General features: G+C 38.7%; 1 protein-coding gene across 12 annotated transcripts; it reads left to right on the forward strand.

Annotated features, from left to right (window-relative positions):
• Positions 1-1,491: 1,491 nt before the first annotated feature.
• Positions 1,492-20,977, forward strand: LOC129625498 (zinc finger protein 266-like). Of its 12 annotated transcripts, none has more exons than XM_055543991.1 (7): positions 1,492-1,692; positions 2,332-2,482; positions 10,590-10,678; positions 11,221-11,305; positions 11,928-12,008; positions 12,735-12,817; positions 17,456-20,977. In XM_055543991.1, the coding sequence occupies exons 3-7, from the start codon at positions 10,646-10,648 to the stop codon at positions 18,878-18,880; spliced, it is 1,707 nt and encodes a 568-aa protein (XP_055399966.1). In that variant the 5' UTR covers positions 1,492-1,692; positions 2,332-2,482; positions 10,590-10,645; the 3' UTR covers positions 18,881-20,977. The 12 variants fall into 12 exon arrangements, with proteins under 12 accessions (XP_055399966.1, XP_055399976.1, XP_055399960.1 ...); XM_055543972.1 differs by having other exon boundaries at positions 1,495-1,692; positions 11,139-11,305; XM_055543949.1 differs by having other exon boundaries at positions 1,495-1,692; positions 11,179-11,305.
• Positions 20,978-26,732: the final 5,755 nt, after the last annotated feature.

Consider the following 26,732-nt stretch of genomic DNA (forward strand, 5'->3'; position numbering starts at 1 on the left):
AGGGTACTTTATAATGGAACCAAAATTCCATTATATTTTTACAACTAGGTTTTAAAATAACATAAATCTGTTGTTATCAAAGAGTCTGATACAGGTATAAGTAAATATTACTGACACAGAAGAGTCTAAAACCTGAATTAAGTATATACAGGAATTTATTGAATAAAGGTGGAATTTCAAATTAGTATGTCAAGGATCCGCTCTCTGGAGGAAAAAACATAATTGTATCCACTACCCCGTGTGTGTGTGTGTGTGTGTGTGTGTGTGTGTGTGTGTTAGTTACTCAGTTGTGTCTGACTCTCTGTGACCCCATGGACTGCAACCCGCCAGGCTCCTCTGTCCATGGAATTCTCCAGACAAGAATACTGCAGTGGGTTGCCATTTCCTTCTCCAATGCGAATTTTAGTAGTAGTTAGTCACTAAGCCGTGTCCGACTCTTGCAACCCCACAGACTGTAGCCTGCCAGGTCCCTCTGTCCATGGGATTCTCCAGGCAAGAACAGTGGAGTGGGTTGCCATTTCCTTCTCCACCACTACCCCATAACACATGCCAAAACACATTCTTTCACGATTAAAATGTCCGTAAAAATATAAATTTTAAAAGAAAATTAGAAAATCTGTATGTAACCTAGAGTTGGAAGAGAATTTTTAAGGAAGGCTAGGAGAAAACCAAGAGTTGTTTTTTTTTGTTTGTTTGTTTGTTTTTTTAAAGAAGAGAGTCCTCTGGCTATGTAAAAAGTGAATATCTCATTTGCAACTGATGAAACATTAACATGGCAAAACAATTATCAGTTTAACAGACGCATAAAACACATTTAATAAGGCACATAAGCAATTTTCGTAAATGTGCTAACAAGTAGGATTTCAAAATACCTTTATAAACTCCTCTGCGGCCACCCACTAAAATATACATTAAACATGATTAAGGAGAAAACAGAAATATTTCTGAATGAGTGAAGAAGTCCTGGTTATCAGAGCTGTTTCTCGGGTAGGAGGCCCTAGACGGTATGGTAAGATCGAAAAAATAAAAAACCGAAATACATACTTGAACACAATATATACAAAGGTTACAGGAAAATGTCACTACTTAGAATACTCAAAGGAGTCAATAATTTAAGTTTAGCACGGTGTCCTAACTTTATACAAAGAAGGCAAAAATAAACGTTAAATATGAGATTGATTGAATAGAGGAGATAGACCATATCTCGGGTTGACAGGTTTATCAATATAGGAGACTAAGGGCTCCAGGGAGCTGAGAACAGACAGGTACAAAAGCTTTCGAGTACCCTCCATTTGGATGCCTCTCCCTTCTGACCCCTAAACTCGGGAGTGCGCCTCTTCTCGCCTCCCCATCACTTCCGGGCATGCGTCCCGCCCTCCACTCGGAGCTCCGCCCACGAGCCTAGTTTTAGCCTCGGAATCATCCACTGGGAGTGTTTCTGCTTCCAGCCCCGCCCCCCAACCCCCCACCCACTGAATCGACTGCAAGACCCCTCACCCGCAACGTTGGGAGAAACTGCAATTTTCTCTGCATTGGCTGAATTTGACTGACAGTCCCAATCTCAGAACTCCACCCCGCCACGGCCGAAGTAGGAAACGGAAGTGGCGTCACTGCGTGTCGGTCTTCCGTCCGGCGGCTCCGTGCTTCTAGGAGGGAGTGGTTTTGGTCGTTCTGTGTTTCAGCGTGTCCTTGGTGAGGCTCGCGTTCAGGAAGGGCTGTGGGATACAAGGAGCGCGTTAAAGGACAGGTTTGGTCCGAGTTTTCGAGAGGTCTTCTTGGGCAGGCCTGGCCCCTCACTCTTACATCCTTCGGGACCTAAGGCCCCGCTTTCATCTAGGTCGTAAGGGGAGTTTTCGGGGTGTTGTCATTCACTGTGCTTCCCTAATCGAAAGCCTTTGTGACTTTGGTTCTTGAGATCATGAATATCCACTGTTTGATTCAGGTTACTCAGGCCCCTGCACCTTCTGGTTATCTTGAAGTTAGTGAGCCTGCTGTATTCCTCTTGAGTATGAAGATGTTCACTTGAAAATGAAAGAGTTGGGTTTATTCAGTGTTTTACCTGGGGACTGTTGCCCAGGAGTCAGCCTCTGAGATAGCTCTGAGAAATTATTTTGAAGAGATGAGGTGGGATGTTAGTATATATGTGATTCGGGGGAAGGATATGGGTAATTTTCCACGAAAAGTTAATCTAAGAAAGAGTTGGACCACTTTATTTGAGCCAGATTTGAGGATTCCAACCCTGGAAGAGCATCTCAGAAGGCTCTTGTGTGTGTATGTGTAACTGAATCTTCTTTGAGTACATCTAAAACGAACACTTCATTGTATTTCAAGTCATATCCGACTCTTGAGACTCCCATGGACTGTAGCCTGCCAGGATCCTCTGTTCGTGGGGTTCTCCAAGCAAGAATACTGGCATGAGTAGCCACTCCCTTCTCCAGAGGATCTTCCTGGCCCAGGGATCTGCATTGCAGGCATATACCATGTGAGCCACCAAGGAAGCCCAATATATACTATAGTATTACTTAAGCATGTAATCTATTTAAAATGAGATTTTTTTTATGTTGCTTTCTTCATTTAAAGTGTCCAAAATTAGCTTCACCCTAAATTTTTATCAGATGTACTTCATTAGTGTGCATTTAGGATCTTATTTTCACAACCAGGGATTGAACCCATGACCCCTGTAGTGGAAGTGCAGAGTTTTAATCACTCAACCAGCAGGGAAATCCCTTGATTAGTGTTTAAAGTGAAAGTCGCTCAGTCATGTTGGACTCTTTGAGACCCCATGGACTATACAGTCAATGGAATTCTCCAGGCCAGAATACTGGAGTCGGTAGCCCATTCCCTTCTCCAAGGGATCTTCCCAACCCAGGTCTCCAGCATTGCACGCAGATTCTTTATCAGCTGAGCCACCAGGGAAGCCCAGATTAGTGTTTAGACCATATGCAATATACAGTTGAAAGAGCAGATTCAAATACTGAAGTTATTCCAAATATAAAATGGACTTAAAAGTCAGTGAGATAGTTGGTACATAATGGTTGTCAATAAATGGCAGTTGATGATACTGATACTCTTGTTGTAGAGCATACAGTTTTAGTAGCTTTCATATATGTCCTCTGCACAAAAGGAGCTAATTTATCATGTTGATGACTGATAATTAGTATTTGTTGATTTGTGCTTGATACGAAGCTGAGCTCCAGATAACCGTATCTTCAGAGGGATGGAGATGGCCCTATCCACTTACATTCTTAAGCTACCCTGAAATGATCGTGATTCAGGAAAGAGTATGCACATTTCACCATCAGTCTTGCAGCATAGCAGCCTATCATATGCCCCATGGTAATTTGTCATTAATGCTTTTTTTTTTTTCCAGAGACTCAGCTTTGGGTTCTGTTTTTTAAATACAGATTTCTTTGGTGTGGTTCTGAGCAGTTGTGTTGCTTGTTTTTATCTAAGAGGAGCTGAAATGAGCCAGAGAATGCTGTTCTTTAAGACAGCTTCCTAGAATGTATGCAGAGGTGGAGTTGCTGCATAGTCCTATTCATGTATTTTATTGCCTTGATAAGTAAAAAGTCACATTACTTATGTTTCCTTGCCTGTGAAATGATTACTCTTTGCCTGGTGGGTAACATGGCACACCGTTTATCTCTCTGGCTCCAGATGGGACAGGACTTCCCTGGTACTTCATGGCAGTAGTGTGTACTTGTGAGTTTTTTAGTTTTTGGTTTTGAGTATGTGTTTATCTCAGAGTTGCAATGTCGATTTTATTTTTTTAACTTTTTGTTAAAGTATAATTTACTTACAGTAGTGTATTGGTTTCAGGTATGCAACACAATGAATGTATTTTGATCGGTTATACTCCATTTAAAGTTATTATAAAATATCACCTACATTCCATGTGCTGTACAGTATATCCTAGTAGCTTTTTTACTTTATACATAGTAGTTCATACTTCTTAATTCCCTACTCCAGTCTTACTGGCCCTCCCACTGGTAGCCACTAGTTTGTTCTTTGTATCTCTGAGTGTGTTTTGTTCTATTCGTTTCCTTCATTTTTTAGATTTCACATATAAGTGATAACATGCAGTATTTGTCCTCATCAGACTTGTTTCACTAAGCATAATAGCCTCCAGGTCTGTCAGTGTTGTTGCAAATGGCAAAATTTCATTCTTTTTTATGACTGAATGATATTTTGTGAAACTTCTTTATCCATTCATATGTCGATGGATACTTAGATTGCTTCTATATCTTGGCTTCTGTATGTATGTAATGTTGCTATGAACATTGGGGTGCATGTATCTTTTCAAATTACTGTTTTCATTTTCTTTGGATATGTATCCAAAGGAGTGTAATTGCTGGATCATATTGTAGTTTCTTGAGGGATCTCCATACTGTTTTCCCTACTGGCTACACCAATTTAAATTCACATCAACAAAATACAAGGGTTCCCTTTTCTTCACATCTTCTCCAAATTTGTCATTTGTGGTGTTTTTGATGACAGCCATTCAGACAGGTGTGTGGTAATATTTCATTGTGGTTTTGATGTACATTTGTCTGATGGTGAATGATGTTTAGTATCTTTTCATGTAACTCTTGGCTGTCTGTATGTGTTCTTTGGGGAAATGTCTTTTCAAGGCTTCCCTTCATTTTTTAATAGAATTGTTTGTTTTTTTTTATTTTGAGTTGTACAGCTGTTTATATATTTTGTATATTAACCTCTTATTGGCCATATCATTTGCAGATGTTTTTCTCCCATTCAGTAAATTGTCTTTACATTTTGTTGATGGTTTGTTTTGCTGTACAAATGCTTTTAATTAAATCCCTTTTGTTTTCTTTGCTTTAGGAGACAGATCCAAAAGTCATCCAAATTTATGATTTATCCAAATCATAAATTGATTATGATTTATGTCACAGACTGTTCTGCCTGTGTTTTCTTCTAGGAGTTTTATGGCTCTGGTCTTACTTTTAAATCGTTAATCCATTTTGAGTTTTTTGTACATAGTATGAGAAAATGTTCTAGTTTCATTCTTTTACATGAGCTGTCCAGTTTTCTGAGCACCATTTATTGAAGAGATTGTCTTTTCTCCATTGTGTATTCTTGCCTCCATTGTGTATTTTGTCGTAGATTAATTGACTGTAAGTGTGTGGGTTTATTTCTGGGCTCTGTATTCTGTTGTTCTATGTGTCTTTTTTGTATCAGTGCTATACCGTTTGATTACTGCAGCGTTGTAGTATTGTCTGAAGTCAAGGAATGTGGTATCTCCAGCTTTGTTCTTTTTTCTCAAGATTGCCTTGGGTATTTAGCCCAGACTCCCAGGACTTCTTTTCTAGTTCCATATAAATTTTAAGATTATTTGTTCTAGTTTTGTGAAAACTGTCATGAGTACTTTTCTGGGGATTGCATTAAATCTGTAGTTGCTTTGGGTAGTATGGACATTTTAACAGTATTAATTCTTCCAGTCCATGAGCATGGGATATCTTTCCACTTCTTTGTAATATCATCTTCAATTTCCTTCAGTGTTTTATTGTTTTCAGAGTATAGGGTTTTTTTGTTAAGTTTTTTAATTCTAAATTAGTAATTTAATTCTTTTTAATGCATTTTTAATGGGATTTTTTTCTTGCTTTTTGTCTCTGATAGTTATTATTGTATAGAAAAGCAACAGATTTCTGTATAGTAATCTTGTATACTGCTACATTACTGAATTCATTTATCTTTAGTTTTTTGGTGGAGACTTTAGGGTTTTATATTATATATAGTACCATGTCATCTGCAAATAGTGACAGTTTGACTTCTTCCTTTCCTATCTGAAAAGAAAAAGTGAAAGTGTTAGTTGTTCAGTCATGTGTGACTCTTTGCAGCCTTTCCTATCTGAATGCCTTTTATTTCTTTTTCTCATCTGATAGCTGTGGCTAAGACTTCCAATACAAGTGGGGACAGTGGGTATCCTTGTCTTCTGATTTTAGATGAAAAGCTTTCTGTATTCCAGTGAGTATGGTGTTAGCTGTGGGCTTGTATAAATGGCCTTTGTTATGTTGAGATATGTTCTCTACATACCAGCTTTGATGAGAGTCTTTATCATGAATAGATACTGAGTTTTGTAAAATATTTTTCCTGCATTTATTGGAATGATCTTGTGATTTTTATTCGTCCTTTTGTTAATGCGATGTATCACATTACTTGATTTTTCAGATGTTGAATCATACTTGAATCCCTGGAGTAAATCCCACTTGATCATTGTGAATGATTTTTTTAATAGATTTTTGAATTCAGTTTGCTAATACTTTGTTGAGAATTTTTGCCTCTATATTCATGAGAGATATTTGCATGTAATTTAATTTTTTATACTACCTTTTTCTGATTTGGGCATAGGGTAATGATAGTCTCAAAAAATGAATTTGGGAGTGTTCCCACCTCTTCAGTTTTTCAGAATAGTTTGATAAGAGTAGGTATTAAAGGGACTTCCCTGGCATGCCAGTGGTTAAGACTCTGCTCTTCCAGTGCAATGTGTGTGGGTTCAATCCCTGGTCAGGGAAACGGGATCCTGCATGCTATGTGGCATGGCAAAAAAGAATAAGTATTAAGCCTTCTTTTTATGTTTGGTAGGATTCCCCTGTGAAACTGTCTGCCCTGAACATTTGGTTTTTAAGGGCTTTGATTACTATTTCAATTTCAGCAGTGGTAATTGGTCTGTTTAGATTATTTATTCCTGATTTAGTTTTGGAAGATTGTGTGACATTGGAAATATATTTCTTCTAGATTGTCCAATTTTTTGGTATATAACTGTTCATAGAATTTTTTTTATATAATATTATTTTATGATTATTTGCATCTCTGATATCAGTTGTAATTTCTCTCCCATTTTTTATTGCTTTTGTTTGGTACCCTCTTTCCTCTTGTTTCTTGATGAGACAGGTTAAAGCCTTATCAACATTGTTTATCTTTTCAAAAGACCTACTCTTAGGTTCACTGATCTTTTCTTGGATTATTTACTCTCTGATGTTTTTTATTTCTTTCCTTCTGATAACTTTGGGCTTTGGTTGTTCTTCTTCTAATTCCTTTCAGTATTAAATTAGGTTGTTTATTTGAGTTTTTTCTTATTTCTTGAGATAGGATATGATAGATAAATATGATAAATATCTACTATCATAAAATTTTCTCTTCTAACTGCTTTTGCTGCATCCATAAATTTAGTGAAGTTTTGTTTCTATTTTCGCTTGTCTTGACATATTTTCCAGTTTCCTCTTTGATTTCATCATTGACCCATTGGTTTTGTAGTAGCATGTTGCTTTGTTTCCACATGCTTATTCTTTTCCCATTTTTCTTTCTGTAATTGATTTTTAGTTTCATACCACTGTGGTCAGAAAAAAAAATCCTTAATATGATTTCTATCTTTTTAAATTTGTCAAGCTTACATGTTATCTCTCTTGGAGAACATTCCATGTGTACTTGAAAAGAATATTTATTTTGCTATTTGGGGATGGAATGTCTTGTAGTTATCTATTAAGTCCAACTGGCCTAAATGTGTCTTTTAGTACCATTATTTTCTTACTTATTTTCTTTCTTGATGATGTGTCCACTGATATAAGTTGGGTATTAAAATTTCCTATTTTTATTGTATTATGGTCAGTGTCTCCCTTTATGACTGTAAGTAATTGCTTTATTTATTTAGGTGCTCCTGTATTAAGCCATATATGTTAACAAATGTTATATCCTCTTGTATTGATGCTTTTATCATTACCAAATGCCTTTCTTTGTCTTTTGGACTTTGTTTTAAAGTCTTCTTTGTCTGCTATGAGTAATGCTACTTCAGATTTTTGTTTGTTTGCATTTGTATGTAATATCTTTTTCCATCGTTTCACTTTCAATCTGTGTATGTCTTTAGCTTTACTAATTTGTGGTTACCATGGGGTTCATATGTTGACCTGTAATTAGATCTACTTGTTTTAAACTAATAGTCATTTAACTTCAAGCACATTCTAAATTATTTGCTCCCTTCTTCCACATTTTTTGTTTTCAATGTCATGTTTTATGTTTATCCCTTAACTTATTTACAGTTAGTTACAGTTTCTTTTAATCTTCATGCTAGCTTACTTAAACCCTTGGTCTACAGCCTTTACTATATATTTACCTTTACTGGTGGGATTATCCTTTCCTATACGTTCTTTCTTCTTGTTGTAGCCTTTTTGTTTCTACTTAGAGAAGACCCTTTAACATTTCTCTTTGGGTTCTTTTAGTATTGATGAACTCTTCTAGTTTTTGCTTGATTGATAAGTTCTTTATCTCTCCTTCAGTTTTGAATGATAACCGTGTTGGGTAGAGTATCTTAAGTTGTAGGTTTTTGCCTTGCAGCACTTTAAATGTGTTATGTCCTTCTGTTCTGCAAAGTTTCTGCAGAAAACAGCTGATAGCCTTAAAGGGGTCCCTTGTATGTGATTCTTTGTTTTTCTCTTGGCTGCCTTTAGAATTTTCTCTTTAGCTTTTGCATTTTATTATTATATATTTTTGTACGGATCTCTCTGGATTCATCTTGTTAGGGACTCTGTACTTTCTGCACCCGGATATCTGTTTCCTTCTCCAGATTCAGGAAATTTTCAACCATCATTTCATCAAATACATTTTGACCCTTTTCTCTCTACTCATTCTGGGACCCTTCCAATAAGAATGTTAGAATGCAGCATGTTGTCCCAGAAGCTCCTTAAACTGTTTTTTGTTTTGTTTTGTTTTGTTTTTGGCCCCACCATGTGGCTTTGAAGATACTTAGTTCCTCGACCAGGAATCAAACCCAGGCCCACAGCAGTAAAAGCGCTCAGCCCTAATCGCTGGACCACCAAGGAATTCGTACTACTACTAAGTCACTTCAGTCGTGTCCGACTCCATAACCCCATAGATGGCAGCCCACCAGGCTCCCCTGTCCCTGGGATTCCTAAACTGTCCTAATTTTTTTAATTTGTTTTTTCTTCCAATTTTTCTGATTGAGTGATTTCTGTTATTCTATTTTCCAGATCACTTATACTTTCTATGTCAACCCATCTACTGTTAATCCTTTCTAGTGTGTTTTTCATTTCAGTTATTGTATTCTCCACTTTCAACTGGTTCTTTTTTATATTTTCTAGTTACAATTCTCATTGTCTTCTTTCTTTCTTTCCCCAAGTTCAATTAGCATTCTTATTACTACTGCTTTAACACCTTGTTATATTTATCTTCATTGAATTAGTTGTTTGTCAGGGTTTTGTGTGTGTCCTTTAATTTGAAATAAATTCTTTTGTCTTCTCCTTTTGTTTAACTTTCTCTGTCACTATGAAATTAAGTAAAACAGTTGCCTATCCCATCTTTGAAGGTGTGTCATTTTGTGGGACGACCCTTATGCATTCTTCATGTACCCCATAGCTTTGATTGGCGGCTGGATCTAAAGGAAGCACAGGGCAACTTCCCTGGTGGTCCAGTGGTGGAGACTCTGTGCTTCCACTGCAGGGGGATGGGTTCAGTCCCTGGTCAGGGAACTAGGATCCAACAACTTGTGTGGCGTGGCCATAAATAAATAACATTTTAAAAAACCAAGTGAGCACATGTTATGTCTTTTTTCTGGGTGTTTTGGCAGCTGTCACGTTGTTGGGTGATAGCTGGAGATAGAATTGGAGTTGGGCTGGAGATAGAAGGGCTAGAGCCAGAACCCTGTGTGGGCTGGTTTTTCTATGCCCAGTGGCTATCAGTGTCCTGTCAGCAGGGGCAGGGGCAGGTCCCAATGTGCTCGAAGCAGAAGCCTTGACTGTTGAGTCTAAGTTGGTTCTGTTCTCTCCAAGTGTGCACTCTCTTTTCTCTCAGCAGCTAGAGCAGGAGGTTGGTTGCATGCCAGACACACACTGAGACTGTCTAGGAAGCCAGTCAAGGATCCAGACAACTTGCAATCCACCACCTCCGCAAGTGCCAGCAGTATGCTCCCTCACCCCATTCAGATGAGGTGTTGGGTCCAAATCTGGTACATCCCCCAAGTGTACACTCTTCCTTGGCAGCAAACACTTTTCCCTAGTTAGAAACTGACCTGAGCTTCAGGCAGGTTCAGCCTGCTTCCTCCACCTTGTTCCTGGGAATAAGCAAGCTGTGCACTCTCATCAGGAGTGGAGTCTTGGATTCTTACACCCTTCCTGTAAGTCCCACTTGTTTTCAAACCAGCTAAGGGAACTTGTCTTCCTGATGTCAGACCACAGGTTTGCAGTGTCCAATTTGTGGTCAGACCTCCAGGCTCATGATATTCTTCTTCTGTGTCCCCTTCCGGGTGGACCCCCGACCACTTCCCCTCCTTTCCTACCTGACTCTGTGGGGACCTTTTTTACAGACTTGGTTTTGGAAGCATCTTTCTGCTGATGTCCAGTTTGTTTTCAGTGAGACTTGCTCCAATGTGGATGTACTTTTTATTTGTTCCTGAGAGGGATGTGAGTTCAGTGGCCTCCTACTTCACCAACTTTCCTCTCTGTGAGATTTTCTGAATGCGCAGGGATATTCGGAAATTTTGAGCTAAAGTGGAATGACTTCCAGGCAAGGACTGTGGGAATTATGATCAATTCTGGGTACTCATGCCTTCTTTCTTCTCCTAGGTATTCTTACTAAGGACTCTTTATTCCTTCCTGAGGAAAAGATAGAAGCAAACAGGATGGTAACTGAGTGTTTGAGAAATTGTTCTCAGGTGAGAAGAAAGTGTATCCTTGTACAAAATGACCTAGTGCATTTACCAGATAGACACATTTGAGGTACTTAAATAAAGTCTGTCTGAATCCGTGTTGAATTGCCTCACAAAGTATAAGCTCTCATATTGCTGAGGGATTGCTCTGAATAATCATAATATTTCAATAATTACCTTCTGATACTGTCTCATGATTGCAACTCCCTGTTTTGTTTTGTTTTGTTTTTGCCTGTTCTGACATGATAAGGAATGATAATGTGTATTTCTCAGTGAATTTATTTATTCATCAGCTTATAAAAATATTTGTAATTTGCTTAGAATTGTGTTACTGGTTCCATATTGATCAGAAATTAGTGTAGATAGAAAGAAGACCATTGTGTCGTGGGGGAGATGATGAGAGAACTTGAAGCCCTCTATTGATATTGAGTCTTCCTACTTCATTCCCCACTGAACACTGTTGAAGATCTTACTTTACTGAAGCTAGTATATGTATGATGGTTCAGGACTCAGTGACCTTTGCTGATGTGGCTGTGAACTTCACCCAGGAAGAGTGGACTTTACTGAACCGCTTTCAGAGAAAGCTCTACAGAGATGTGATGCTGGAGAACTACAAGAACCTGACCACAGCAGGTACAGCCACCATCATTCCTTAGCCTCTTAGGAGACAGACATATATGTGCTGTACCGTCTGTGTTCTGAGATGGGTGATGTCAACCTGAACACAATGGAAACTAGTAGACATTCGTCTCTACATGAATGAGTTTTAACCCAGTATGGTTTCTGTAAAAATATGGTTTTAGAAATAACAGTGTGACTATCATTCTTTTAGAAATGTGCATTCTCAATTGTTCACCTAAGGCATAGTAAATGAAACACTGGTTTTGGGCCCAGTCATCTTTGTTTTAACAAGCACTGGACATGATTTTCATAGACACCAAAATTTGGGAACCACTAGTTTAGTGCCTTCTCCATGAGAATGACTATTTCTTTTTGCACTTATTTCATTTCCCACTTTAATAAAAGTCTTAGTGCTTTGTAAATGTACATATAGGTCTGAACATGTATTTCAGGGGCCAGAGAGATGATCACTCTGAGACACAGAAAGAGGAGCTATTCACCTTTATATCTCTTTTGGAATATTATTAATACCACATTCATTCTAATGACCTGACTAGATACTGGAACTTATTCATGGGAAGATTTGTCTTGTTTGGAGGGCTGTTTCTATTAATAGATCTTTCCTCATGAACAGGATATCAGGTGTTCAAACCCACTCTGATCTCTTGGTTGGAAGAAGAAGAGTTGAGTACTGTGGAGAGAGGAGTCCTCCAAGGTGAGTGATTGTAAAGAACTTTGCATGTTAATAAAATTTCAGTGTGTTTTTAATTTGTAAGGAGGCAACTTGTTAAGATGTGCTTTTCTCTCAGAAGGCTGAGGTCATTGCTTTCTGATGCTCTGTACCTTCCTCAATGTCTCATATGTACTTATATGTGAGTGCTAAGTCGTTTCACTAATGTCCAAGTCGTGATTCTTTGGATTGTAGTCCACCAGGATCCTCTGTCCCTGGGACTCTCCAGGCAAGAATACTGGAGTGGCCTCCTCCAGAGGATCTTCCCGACCAGGGATCGAACCCATGTCTCTTGTGTCTCCTATATTGGCAGGCCGGTTCTTTACCACTAGCACCGCCTGGGAAGCCCCTCATATGTACTTACTTTCCTTTTAATCAGAATTTCCAATGATCTCATAAAATAACCTTTTGTTTCTTCTTTAGTTTTAACATTTTGATGTATACTTTTTGTCCAGAACATTCCCTGGTAATACTGTCTCTTTCCTTCATATTTAATTTTCAAAGACTTGTCTTTTAAATCAAATGCTGAATTTTGACTGCATATACATATATTACTACTTATTTTTTGACATAATCAAACTCCCCAAATCTATCTTGCCTTTTTAAAAGATATGTTTAATTTGGAAAAACATACAACTGAGCCTTATTGTTTTTACTTCCTCTAACATCCACTTCTTTTTGCAAAGTCTTAAATTTGTAATTCTCTTTTAGAGTGGGGAATGCAACTTAAAGCCAGAGACTCAAGAATTGGGCAGAATATTTTGGGGAAAAAAATGTCAAATGGGATAGAAAAGGTAAGATCACTAAGTTTCAAAAAAAAATTTCTTATTTTCCACATAGATGATTTTAGGATTTTTGTTAGAATATTAGCACAAGTGATAGATATTTGAGATCAAAGGCATTCACCCTGGAAATAGCAATGTATCTCAAAGAATTCTGATTATGACTAGCTTGGGGATATCCTATCCCTAGGTTGATACTTGTTGCTTCAAAATTCCCACAAGGAATCATTCCCACTTATATAAATTAGACATGGAGTTTTCAAAACAATTCAATGAAGCTGTGTAGAAGCCTTTTTTTCTTTTTTAAGAAACAGGTTTATTTTTTGTTCTGGTTTTTGTTGTTGTTGTTTTAAATTATGAAAATATGATAACACATTTACAGGAGACTTGGAAAATACAGAACAAAGTTACATATATATACTACATTTATACACTATATATACTACAATTACTGTTTCAGGTACAAAAATTAAGGTTTTTAGTAGAGTTTCAATATCAACTCTCAGAAATTAATAGAATGAACAGAGGAAAAGTAGAAGGGTATAGCAGACCTTAAAGACACTATGAACCAATTCAACATAATTAAGATTTATATAATTTTCACACAACTGCAGGATATAAATTCTATTCAGGTTCCCATAGACTATAAACCAGGTGACACTAGAACATATCAAGGACATAAAACAAGGTACAGAAATTTCATGCTCTAACAGTATTGATATCATAGTGTCTGTTCTCTTGTCACTGTAGGAAATTATGTTAGAAATCAATATCAAGAGATAACTGAAAATAACCCTCATATTTTCAAGTGTAATGTGACATTTACCAAGAGAGATCTTTGACTTAGCCATTGAAAGCCTCAATAAAGTTGAAAGTCTGAAAGAACACAGAAGGTGATGGCAGAGAAGAAAGCATTTAAATGAGAAATTAATATCAAGGATACTTTTGAAACCCCATGTATTTGGAAATTAAATGTCCACTTTTAAATGATACGTGTAGCTAAGAAGCCATAAGAAGAAAAATTAGAAAATATTAGCAACAATAAAAATGAAAAGAAAATTTATCAGAACTTATTGCATGCAGCTGAAGTTGCTCAATGCATCTAAATACAATGTGGAATCTTGAATAACAAATAATGAACACTAACATAAAATTTTGTGAAATTTGAACAAAATCTGTACTTTAATTAATAATATTGTATCACATGTTAATTTTTTTAGCAACATAGTATTTCTTTATATTCTGAGAATTGGATTAAACGTTTCAAGCCTCATTCAATTTTTTTAAAAAAACTAAATAGTAAGCTTTCTCAGCTTTTACCAGTAATATTAGATGCTAGAATAAATGGATATATATCAGAGTTTTGAGTGAATATAAATTAGAAATCTAGCATTGTATTATACTTAAACATGTAGAACCAAAATGTCATAAATTTTTTAGCTAATCAAAAATTTGTAAGTTTTCTAAAATATATATTATACATACTATTTATGTGTGTATAATATATATATATATATATAGAAAAGCTTTTCTTCTACTTCCTAAAGGCTTGAGAAAGAACAACAAAAAAAAACTGGAAGACATAAACTAAGTGAAATGGGAGCACTGAATATGAAAAAGAAAAGGTGAAATTATATAAAAGTAAAAGCTCATCACATAGTTCAGTTATTTTTAAACATGACCACTCATTAGAATCACATCTGGAGCTTTGGAAAAAAAAAAATACCTGGGCATTTATATTTTTTAAAAAAATTCCAAGATAATTCATGGATAAGTCATCTGGATTTTAAAAAGTGGTTACAGGTTTTTCTATTAAGTGGTAATTTTAGTAATATAGAATTCTATTATTTTCTGTTGACCAATTATGATACAGTGGTGTTAAAATGAATAATAGTTACATTATCACAGTAGTAAAAGATGTTTATCAATTTTCACAACCAATAGGCAGACAAAAAATAAAAGATAATTATAATTGCAAGCTGTAATGGACACATGATTAACCTAACAATATAAAAGAATTACATACAATTTAGGTGGTTAAGTAGAGTGATATGGTAAGTGGAAGTGCATATGTGCATGTTTTCATCCACCCAGCCAATCTGCTTTGGTTGGTGCATTTAACCAATTTACATTTAAGGTAATTATTGATATGTATGATCCTATTTCCATTTTATTAATTGTTTCAGGTTTATTTTTTGTAGGTATTTTCCTTTGCTTATGTTTCCTGCCCGGAGAAGTTCCGTTAGCATTTGTTGTAAAGCTGGTATGCTGCTAAGTCGCTTCAGTCGTGTCCGACTCTGTGCGACCCCATAGACGGCAGCCCACCAGGCTCCCCCGTCCCTGGGATTCTCCAGGCAAGAACACTGGAGTGGGCTGCCATTTCCTTCTCCAATGCATGAAAGTGAAAAGTGAAAGTGAAGTCGCTCAGTTGTGTCCGACTCTTAGCGACCCCATGGACTGCAGCCTACCAGGCTCCTCCATCCATGGGATTTTTCCAGGCAAGAGTACTGGAGTGGGGTGCCATTAGTGGTACTGAATTCTCATTAACTTTTGCTTGTCTAAAACTTTTCTTTGTCAAATATGAATGAGAGTCTTGCTAGGTAGAATATACTTGGTTGTACATTCTTCCCTTTCATCACTTTAAGATTAATATATCATCATTCCTTTCTGGCTTACAGAATTTCTTTTGAGAAATCAGGTGATAACATTACAGGAGTTCCCTTGTGTATTATTTGTATATAAAAGCAACGTTTTTCCCTTGTTGCTTTTAATATTTTATTAATATCTTTGTCTTTAATTTTTGTCACTTTGATTACTGTGTGTGTCAGTGTGTTCCTCCATGGGTTTATCCTGCCTGAGATTCTCTGCACTTCCTGGACTTGGTTGACTATTTCCTTTCCCACATTAGGGAAGTTTTTGGCTATTATCTCTTCAAATGTTTTCTCAGATCCCTCCTTCTGGGACCCCTATCATGTGAATTTTGGTGCATTTAATGTTATCTCTTAGGCGGTCTTCATTTTTTTTTTCCTATATTCTGTTTTGTGCCAGTGATTTCTATCATTTTGTCTTACAGGTCACTTATCCTATCTAGTTATTCTGCTATGGTATCTTCCAGTCTATTGTTCATCTCTGTTTGATCTTTAGTTCTTCTAAGTCTTTGGTAAACATTTCTTGTGTTTTCCCCATTCTTCTTCTGAGATCCTGGACCATCTTCACTATTACTATTCTGAATTCTCTTTCTGGAAGGTTGCATATCTCTATTTCATGTAGTTGTTTTCCTAGGGCTTTATCTTGTCCCTTCATCTCAGACATAATCCTTTGCCTTTTCATTTTGAATAACTTACTGTGATGTGGTTTCTGTTCTGACAGCTGAGGAAGTGATGTTCTTCTTTCTGCTTCTGTCTGCCCTCTGGTGGATAAGGCTTTGAGGCTTGTGTAAGCTTTCTAATGGGACAGACTGTCAGTTGGAAAAACTGGGTCTTGCTCTGGTAAGCAGGGCCTTGTTCAGTAAAACTTTAATCCAATTGTCAGCTGATGGGTGGGGCTGTCCTCCCTCCCTGTTAGTTGCTTGGCCTGAGGCAGCCCAGTCCTAGAGTCTACAGGCTCTATGGTAAGGTTAATGGTGACCTCCAAGAGGGCTTACACCAAGGGGCACCTCCCAGGACTGCTGCTGCCAGTGCCCCCATCTCAAGGTGAGCCACTGGTGGTCCACGCTTCTGATAGAGACCCTCCAACACTAGCAGGTAGGTTTGGTTCAGTCTCCTGTGGGGTCACTGCTCCTTTCTCCTGGGTCCTGGTGCATGCAAGATTTTGTTTGTGACTTCCAAGAGCACAGTCTCTGTTTCTACCAGTCCTGTGGAAGTCCTGCAGTCAAATCCCACTGGCTTTCAAAGTCAGATTCCATGATGATTCATAGTCCCTTTGCTGGATCTGGAAGCTGAGAAGCCTTGCATGGGACTCAGAACCTTCACAACAGTGTGAGAACTTACTTGGTATTATTGTTTTCTAGCTTGTGGGACACCCATGCAGTGGATATGTGATTTGATTTTATCATGATAACACTCCTCCCACCATCTTGTTGCTACTTTTCCTTTGTGTGTGGACGTGGGGTATAATTTTTTTGGTCGGTTCCAGCATCTTTCTGTCGATGGTTGTTCAACAGCTAGTTGCAATTTCAGTTCTCTCACCTGAGAAGAGTGCACATCCTTCTATTCTGCCATCTTGAAACAATCCCCTACTTTATTTTGATTGCTTATTTATTTGACTACTGTGGGTCTTAATTGCAGTGTGTCAGCTTTCTCTCTAGTCGCAGCACACAGACTCAGTTGCCCCATGGCATATGGGTTCTTAGTTCCATGACCAAGTATTGAATCCACATCCTCTGCATAGGAAGGTGGATTCTTAACCATTGAACCACCAGGGAGTCCCCTGTAGAACTCTTTTAGGATGAGAGTATATGGCACATCATTCTTACAGAAGGATTTCATCATTTAAATTGAAATAAATCAACAGGGCAAGAATAGTATGAATGTAATGGAGATGGTATAAATCATTCATCCTCATTATAACAATGTTTCTGTTTTGAGATGGGTAGGAGGAGTTAATGAGTCTGAGAAATCTTTGAATCATCATCCTTCCATTTCTCCACAGGCAAGAGGCCATAATGTACAGGAACTCTATGACAGTGAGCAATGTGGGAAAGACATCAGTGACCACTCATGCCTTAGGACACACAGGAGTACTCAAAATGGAGGGAACCCTTATGAAGATAATCAGTATGGGAAAAACTTCCTTACTCTGCACAACAAATCCTTTACTGGAGAAAATTGTTCCATGTTTAATCAGTGTCGAAAAACTGTCATGCTGACTCCAGATATTGTACACTGGAAATCTAACATACAAGAAAAAGCCTTAGAACGCAGAGATGTTGGGAAAGCCTTTGTTAATCAGTCTTACCTTCGGACACAAGTGAGAGCTCACAATAAAGAAAAGCTCTACAAATGGAAGGAATGTGGAAAAACTTCTGTTCACTCAACAAGCCTTCATGCACATGTGCCAACTCACACTTCTAACAAATGCTACAGATGTGAGGACTCTGGAAAAGTCTCCACTGCATCCCTAAGCCATAGACAACATATAAAAACACACACTGGAGAGAAGCCTTTTCAGTGTGACACATGTGGGAAAGCCTTTAGGTTTTCCTCATACCTTCTTGTTCACAGTCGAATTCACACTGGAATAAAACCCTACAAATGTAAGGAATGTGGCAAAACCTTTAGATTGTCTTCATACCTTCATGTTCACAGTCGAATTCACACTGGAATAAAACCCTACAAATGCAGGGATTGTGGGAAAGCCTTTAGATTATCCTCATACCTTCGTGTTCACAGTCAAATTCACACAGTAATAAAACCTTACAAATGTGAGGAATGTGGGAAAGACTTCAAACATTCTCTGCCCTTTAACATTCACATGGGAACTCACACTGGAGAGCAACCCTATAAATGTAAGGAGTGTGGGAAAACCTTCACTCGATCCTCAGGCCTTATTGAACATATGAAAACTCATACTGGAGAGAAGCCTTTTAAGTGTGACACATGTGGAAAAACCTTCACTCGATCCTCAGGCCTTACTGAACATATGAAAACACACACTGGAGAGAAGCCTTTTAAGTGTGACACATGTGGAAAAACCTTCACTCGATCTTCAGGCCTTACTCGACATATGAAAATTCACACTGGTGAGAAGCCTTTTAAATGTGACACATGTGGGAAAGCCTTTGCTTCTTCTTCCCACCTCATTAGACATCTACAGTCTCATACTGCACAGAAGACTATTAAATGTGACAAATGTGGGAAGGCCTTTGCTAATTCCTCATATCTTACTATACATTTTAGAACTCACACTGGAGAGAAGCCTTTTGAGTGTAATGTGTGTGGGAAAACATTTACCACTTCTTCATATCTTATCATACACAAACGAACTCACACTGGAGAGAAACCATATGAATGTAAGGAATGTGGAAAAACCTTTTCTCACTTCTCAAGCCTTTCTTACCATATAAAACAACATTGAAGAGAGGCCATTGAAATGTGACAAGTGTGGAAAAGCCCTTGCTGCTTTCTCATATCTTATGAAACATTTTTTTGAAAATTTTGGCTGCACCCACAGCATGTAGGACCTTAGTTCCCAGTGATTGAACCCAAGTCTCCTGCATTGGAAGGCAGAGTTTTAACCACTGGACCACCAGGGAAGTCCCTTACTAAATATTTTTGAACTCACAATGGAAAGATGCCTTTAGAGTGTAATAAGTGTGGGAAAAGATTTGCAAATTCTTCACCCTTTGCCATTCACAAGTGTATTCACACTGGTGAGATACCATATAAATGTTTGGAATGAGGGGAGGCATTTGCTGCTTCTAAGCATTTTTGAAATGTTATTTATTCATTTTGGCTGTACCATGCAGCTTGTAGGGTATTAGTTTCCCAACCAAGGATTAAACCCGGGCCCTTGGGAGTGAGAGCATGGAGCTGTAACCACCACTGGACTGCCAGGGAATTATCTAAGTATTTTAGAGCTCATACAGGGCAGAAGACTTTCAAGTGTAATATATGTGGGAAAACATGTACCAGTTCATCCATTACCACACACAAAGCTATTCACAGTGGAGAGAAAGCCTATAAATGTACAGAGGAAAGCTTTTTGTCTTTCTGATTCACTTCAACAACATGAAAGGTCAACACTTGGGAGCTGCTCTACAAATCTTAAGAATGTGGGAAGGATGTCAGTCCCACAACTGGTATGTAAGATATCACAGTGGAGATTTCCCTGGTGGTCCAGTGGTTAAGGATCTGCCTTGCAATGCAGTGGACACGAGTTCAATCCCTGCTTGGGGAGCTAAGATCCCATGTGCCACAGAGCAACTAAGGTTGTGCGCTACAAGTACTGAGCCTGCACACTGCAACTAGTGAGTCCACCCACAGCAACAAAGGATCTGGCATGAGGCAACAAACTTCTTACATGCCACAAATAAGACTCAAAGCAGCCAAATAAATAAACTTAAAAAAAACTCACAGTGAAGCTATATTATAATATTAAAGATGCATGGACAGCCCTTTACTCTTTCCTCAGTGAAATTAATATTTTTTTAAATATGGGAAATCTTGCAGTAGACAGAAATCCTACTGATTTAAGCTGTGTGGGTAAGTTTTATTACTTTTTACAGTTTATACCTTTAGGAAAAAGAAAGTAATTTTAACTTGTTCTTAGAGGTTTAAATGGTTATTTATTGAAGACATCCAATGTATCTTTTCCTGTGTAAATTCCACTTCTGCTAAATACTTTAATGTTCACTTATAATCTCACTGTGAAGAAAAACTTTATGAATGTAAGAAGTTAGTGGTAGAGTCATCATTTTCCATTAGATTGTTCTTCATTCTTAATAAAATGAGGTATTTCACAGTCAAGAGAAACTGAATATGGAGTATTTGGAAAATACTACCCTGAGTCTGAAATCTTAGAGTTGCTGAGAGGTGTAGAGTTTTGGGGGTTCTGTATATCTATTTTAAGCATTTGTGATTTGGCTCTGACCTTGGGGAGAGTCCGACACGACTGAGGAACTAAACAACAAGAACAAATTCTTGCACACAGTGTGTCTTTCTTCACTCTCATAGCTAGACCAGGCCAGTATAGTGACCACACTTTCAGTTTGCAACTGGGTCTAAAGTGGACCTACAGGATACACACTATGTCCTTGTCTAACCTGCTGGATTCTCTTGTTGGATTGACATTGTCTTCACATTGTGAAGACAGTGAGTGCTTAAATGTGTACAGTGCTCACCAACCTCATTTATGGTGAGGACTTCCCTGGTGGCTCAAACATTAGAGAATCTACCTGCAGTGCAGGAGACCTGAGTCAGGAATATCCCCTGGAGAAGGGAATGGCTACCCATTCCAGTAGTCTTGCGTGGAGAATTCCATGGACAGAGGAGCCTGGTGGTCTACAGTCCATGGGGTCACAAAGAGCTGGACATGACTGATCAACTAACTTTCTTTTCATGCTGTCCAAGGTGAAGGATATGGTATGTCTATAAATTCTGTAAAATTATCATGTCGTTCTTACCCTGCTGATCCTGGCATGGCACGAGTGGAGAAGATTACATCTAATGTGAATCACCCTGATTTCATGACTTTTGTAGGTGAACACCCCAGCATCTGAGGGAGAATCTTTAATCTCAAGCTGTGCAGAAAGTAATTGGGAATAATGTTCTCTTTCACCCCTAAACCCAACACCACAGTCTGACAAAACAACTGTATTTTTCTTGGTCAGACAAGAGCTGTCACTTATGATATAACTTGCTTCTGTATTTTTTATTCCACTCATCTGCTGTGAAAACAAAAACTCATGTGAATAGAGCTGGTCCTGATCATCTGCTGTGCTTGATGCCATCAGTGGCAGTTCCTGAGTGTGGGTCTTGGGTGCAGATACACACCTGCAGAAACTCGTTTTAGCCTTGACAAAGTTCTCATGCTTGAGCAGCCTTGGATTATGTTGAGTTTGGCTATCATGCCTGCAGCTGCTTGATGATGCTTTATTGAGGTTTAATCAAACCACTGTAATAATAATAATCCAGATCAACCTTAACAATAAATCCTGAACAAAATTGCATGTGCACTTTTGTGTTAGACATTTGTATGTATGGAGGAATATGTCATGTTGTAGTTTAATTTGGAGTGTGTACATTGTGACTTAGCCCATCTGTTGCCCCCTTTAATTATTTGCAATGACTAAGGGTTACAGATTGGCTTTAGATGTAGCCTAATTGTCTGAAATAAGACCTGAGTATCCTAGAGATTTTTCCAGTGGTCCAGAGGTTAAGCATCACCTTATCCTTAATGCAGGGGACTGGGAACTAAGATCCCACATGCTGCAGAGTAACTAAACCTGCGCATTACTAGAGTCCATATACCACAATGAAAGATCCCACGTGCTGCAACTAAGATCCAATTCAGCCAAATAAATATTTTTAAAAAGACCTACCCACTGAATTTCTTACAATTGCCTGAGTCTGAGACCTTGTGGGAAATGTTGAGATCACTACTGCAGATTGACCTCATTCTGCTTGGCCTCCTGGTGACAGTGTTGTCAAGTGCTGAGCAAGATAAATCAAGTAAATATGGTCCCAGCTTTTGTTATTCAGTGAGTGACAAAGTGGCATATTCACATGGAAATTCTCCAGAGCCAAGACGATGTGGGCCATGTATGCTACAACATGGATGAACCTTGAAAAACATTTTAAGTGAAAATAGTTATCTATATGAAAAATCCAGAAAGTGCAAATCTACATATAGAGAAAGTATATTTGTGGTTGTTTAGATATTGAGAGAAATGAAGTGGGTGATTTGACAGCCAGAAGCTGCTTTTGAAGTGAAAAGATTATAAAATTGTGACAACATTGAGTCGTATAAATTAAATAGGTGTATTGTATTGTAGGCAAATTATGTCTCAATAAAGTAGTCCCAAGAAACAAAATAAAAAATCTTGATTATACCTGCACTGATTGGGTAGTTACCAGCAGAGCCAGCCAGGCCGCCCAAAGGAGGCCCGTTGAAGCCTCCTACTAGGAACTCGTCCTTGGACGCCCTCCTTCCAGCAGGATACACTCAGGTTCACTGAGGGCCTCACCTAGCTGGGATGCAACTAACCACCACAAAGCTAATCACACAGGGAGAGGCACAGACAACGCGAATCTCTTGCATCATTTCCGTTCCACACCTTGAAACGTGGGGCTTTGGATATCAGCCATATTAGGCAGATTCACACAAGTTGTAAGTAGTTCCCTCATGACTGGATGCAGTAGGACTTTGGCTCCGCCCAGAGAGGCAGGTGGAGAGAGCATTGTACCAAGGGAAAGAAGTTGAGGCTAGAAACAGGTTTATGACCTGGGCTCTGGGCAGAAGGCGGCGCACACACCCAGGGTCGGGACTGGAGGTGGGACCAGGTCTAGCGTGGGGTTTAGAGGCTGGAAGGGCAACACAGGTTGAAGGCTCACCCTGCAGGATATTCATCAAAAACATTTTCCATCACTTATCCAGTTTCCTAGAGCTTTTGTAGGAATTCTCCCCATACTGATGGGCCTGCTCATCTTCAAAGTCGTGGTCTATTCAGTCAATCCATTGTTAGGCCTTTGTTTCCTCTTACTGCTTTTTATTTACACGGATACCATGCTAAAGTCTAATAATAACACTGGGTTCCTTTGGAATTTTAAGTGTAGAAATTGAAATATCTCTTTCAATCGAGATATGTAAATTTGAAAAAAAAAGTTTTCAAATATGTATTTCTGGGTTTGTTTTTCATATCTAACAAAACAGGCTAGGACTTCCCCTACTATGTTAATATACCACTGAATCAGGCATTTTTTGTCTGCTAAGAAACAGTACCACAATTTCTCTGGTAGTCTTGTTTGTTGTGTGTTTTGGGGGTGGCCTTTGAGAATTGAAATTTTTTAAAACCCTCATGTACTAACATGTTTTATCAGAAGGTTCACATACATTATCAAATGTGTTAACATTTACCTAATGGTTATTCTACTACGTTAATTTTCCAAATTTTGCTGTAATTTTTTTTTATATAACTCAGGATTCTGTTTTTAAAAATAATTTCTGGATTTGCTACTTTGCTTTCAGTTCAGTTCAGTTCAGTCGCTCAGTCATGTCCAACTCTTTGAGACGCCATGAATTGCAGCACACCAGGTCTGCCTGTCCATCACCAACTCCCAGAGTTCACTCAGACTCAAGTCCATCGAGTCAGTGATGCCATCCAGCCATCTCATCCTCTGTCGTCCCCTTCTCCTCCTGCCTCCAGTCCCTCCCAGCATCAGAGTCTTTTCCAATGAGTCAACTCTTCGCATGAGGTAGCCAAAGTACTGGAGTTTCAGCTTTAGCATCATTCCTTCCAAAGAACACCCAGGACTGATCTCCTTTAGAATGGACTGGTTGGATCTCCTCAGAGTCCAAGGGAGTCTCAAGAGTCTTCTCCAACACCACAGTTCAAAAGCATCAATTCTTCAGCCCTCAGCTTTCTTCACGGTCCAACTCTCATATCCATACATGACCACTGGAAAAACCATAGCCTTGACTAGACAGACCCTTGTTATCAAAGTAATGTCTCTGCTTTTGAATATGCTATCTAGGTTGGTCATAACTTTCCTTCCAAGGAGTAAGCGTCTTTTAATTTCATGGCTGCAGTCACCATCTGCAGTGATTTTGGAGCCCCCCAAAATAAAGTTTGACACTGTTTCCACTGTTTCCCCATCTATTTCCCATGATGTGATGGGACCAGATGCCATGGTCTTCATTTTCTGAATCTTGAGCTTTAAGCCAACTTTTTCACTCTCCTCTTTCACCTTCATCAAGAGGCTTTTTAGTTCCTCTTCACTTTATGCCATAAGGGTGGTGTCATCTGCATATCTGAGGTTATTGATATTTCTCTTGGCAATCTTGATTCCAGCTTGTGCTTCTTCCAGCCCAGTGTTTCTCATGATATACTCTGCATAGAAGTTAAATAAGCAGGGTGACAATATACAGCCTTGACATACTCCTTTTCCTATTTGGAACCAGTCTATTGATCCATGTCCACTTCTAACTGTTGCTTCCTGACCTGCATATAGGTTTCTCAGGAGGCAGGTCAGGTGGTCTGGTAGTCCCATCTCTTTCAGAATTTTCCACAGTTTATTGTGATGCATACAGTCAAAGGCTTGGGCATAGTCAATAAAGCAGAAATAGATGTTTTTCTGGAACTCTCTTGCTTTTTCCATGATCCAGCCGATGTTGGCAATTTGATTTCTGGTTCCTCTGCCTTTTCTAAAACCAGCTTGAACATCTGGAAGTTCACACTTCATTATATTGCTGAAGCCTGGCTTGGAGATTTTTGAGCATTACTTTACTAGCATGTGAGATGAGTGCAATTGTGTGGTAGTTTGAGCATTCTTTGGCATTGCCTTTCTTTGGGATTGGAATGAAAACTGACCTTTTCCAGTCCTGTGGCCACTGCTGAGTTTTCCAAATTTGCTGGCATATAGAGTGCAACACTTTCATGGCATCATCTTTCAGGATTTGAAATAGCTGAACTGGAATTCCATCACCTCCATTAGCTTTGTTCATAGTGATGCTTTCTAAGGCCCACTTGACTTCACATTCCAGGATGTCTGGCTCTAGGTGAGTGATCACACCATCGTGATTATCTTGGTCGTGAAGATCTTTTTTGTACAGTTCTTCTGTGTATTCTTGCCACCTCTTCTTAATATCTTCTGTTTCTGTTAGGTCCATACCATTTCTGTCCTTTATCGAGCCCATCTTTGCATGAAATGTTCCCTTGGTATCTCTAATTTTCTTTAAGAGACCTCTAGTCATTCCCAGTCTGTTGTTTTCCTCTATTTCTTTGCATTGATCTCTGAGGAAGCCTTTCTTATCTCTTCTTGCTATTCTTTGGAACTCTGCATTCAGATGCTTATATCTTTCCTTTTCTCCTTTGCTTTTCGCTTCTCTTCTTTTCACAGCTGTTTGTAAGGCCTCCCCAGACAGCCATTTTGCTTTTTTGCATTTCTTTTCCATGGGGATGGTCTTGATCCCTGTCTCCTGTACAATGTCACGGACCTCATTCCATAGTTCGTCAGGCACTCTATCAGATCTAGTCCCTTAAATCTATTTCTTACTTCCACTGTATAATCATAAGGGATTTGATTTAGGTCATACCTGAATGGTCTAGTAGTTGTTCCTACTTTCTTCAATTTAAGTCTGAATTTGGCAATAAGGAGTTCATGATCTGAGCCACAGTCAGCTCCTGGTCTTGTTTTTGCTGACTGTATAGAGCTTCTCCATCTTTGGCTGCAAAGAATATCAGTGTGATTTTGATGTTGACCATCTGGTGATGTCCATGTGTAGAGTCTTCTCTTGTGTTGTTGGAAGAGGATGTTTGCTATGACCGGTGCATTCTCTTGGCAAAACTCTATTAGCCTTCGCCCTGCTTCATTCCGTATTCCACGGCCAAATTTGCCTGTTACTCCAGGTGTTTCTTGACTTCCTACTTTTGCATCCCAGTCCCCTATAATGAAAAGGACATCTTTTGGGGGTGTTAGTTCTAAAAGGTCTTGTAGGTCTTCATAGAACCGTTCAACTTCAGCTTCTTCAGCATTACTGGTTGGGGCATAGACTTGGATTACTGTGATATTGAATGGTTTGCCTTGGAAACGAACAGAGATCATTCTGCCATTTTTGAGATTGCATCCAAGTACTGCATTTTGGAGTCTTTTAATGACTATGATGGCTACTCCATTTCTTCTAAGGGGTTCCTTCCTGCAGTAGTAGATATAATGGTCATCTGAGTTAAATTCACCCATTCCAGTCCATTTTAGTTCGCTGATTCCTAGAATGGCAATGTTCACTCTTGCCATCTCCTCTTTGACCACTTCCAATTTGCCTTGATTCATGGACCTAACATTTCAGGTTCCTATGCAATATTGCTCTTTACAGCATTGGACCTTGCTTCTATCACCAGTCACATCAACTGGGTATTGTTTTTGCTTTGGCTCCATCCCTTCATTCTTTCTAGAGTTATTTCTCCACTGATCTCCAGTAGCATATTGGGCACTTACCGACATGGGGAGTTCCTCTTTCAGTATCCTATCATTTTGCCTTTTCATACTGTTCATGGGGTTCTCATGGCAAGAATACTGAGGTGGTTTGCCATCCCCTTCTCCAGTGGACCACTTTCTGTCAGACCTCTCCACCATGACCTGCCCGTCTTGGGTGGCCCCACACGGCATGGCTTAGTTTCATTGAGTTAGACAAGGCTGCAGTCCGTGTGATTAGATTTACTAGTTTTCTGTGATTATGGTTTCAGTGTGTCTGCCCTCTGATGCCCTCTCAC

The sequence above is a fragment of the Bubalus kerabau genome, chromosome 1, assembly GCF_029407905.1.
Source record: "Bubalus kerabau isolate K-KA32 ecotype Philippines breed swamp buffalo chromosome 1, PCC_UOA_SB_1v2, whole genome shotgun sequence".
Taxonomy (NCBI): Eukaryota; Metazoa; Chordata; class Mammalia; order Artiodactyla; family Bovidae; genus Bubalus; species Bubalus kerabau.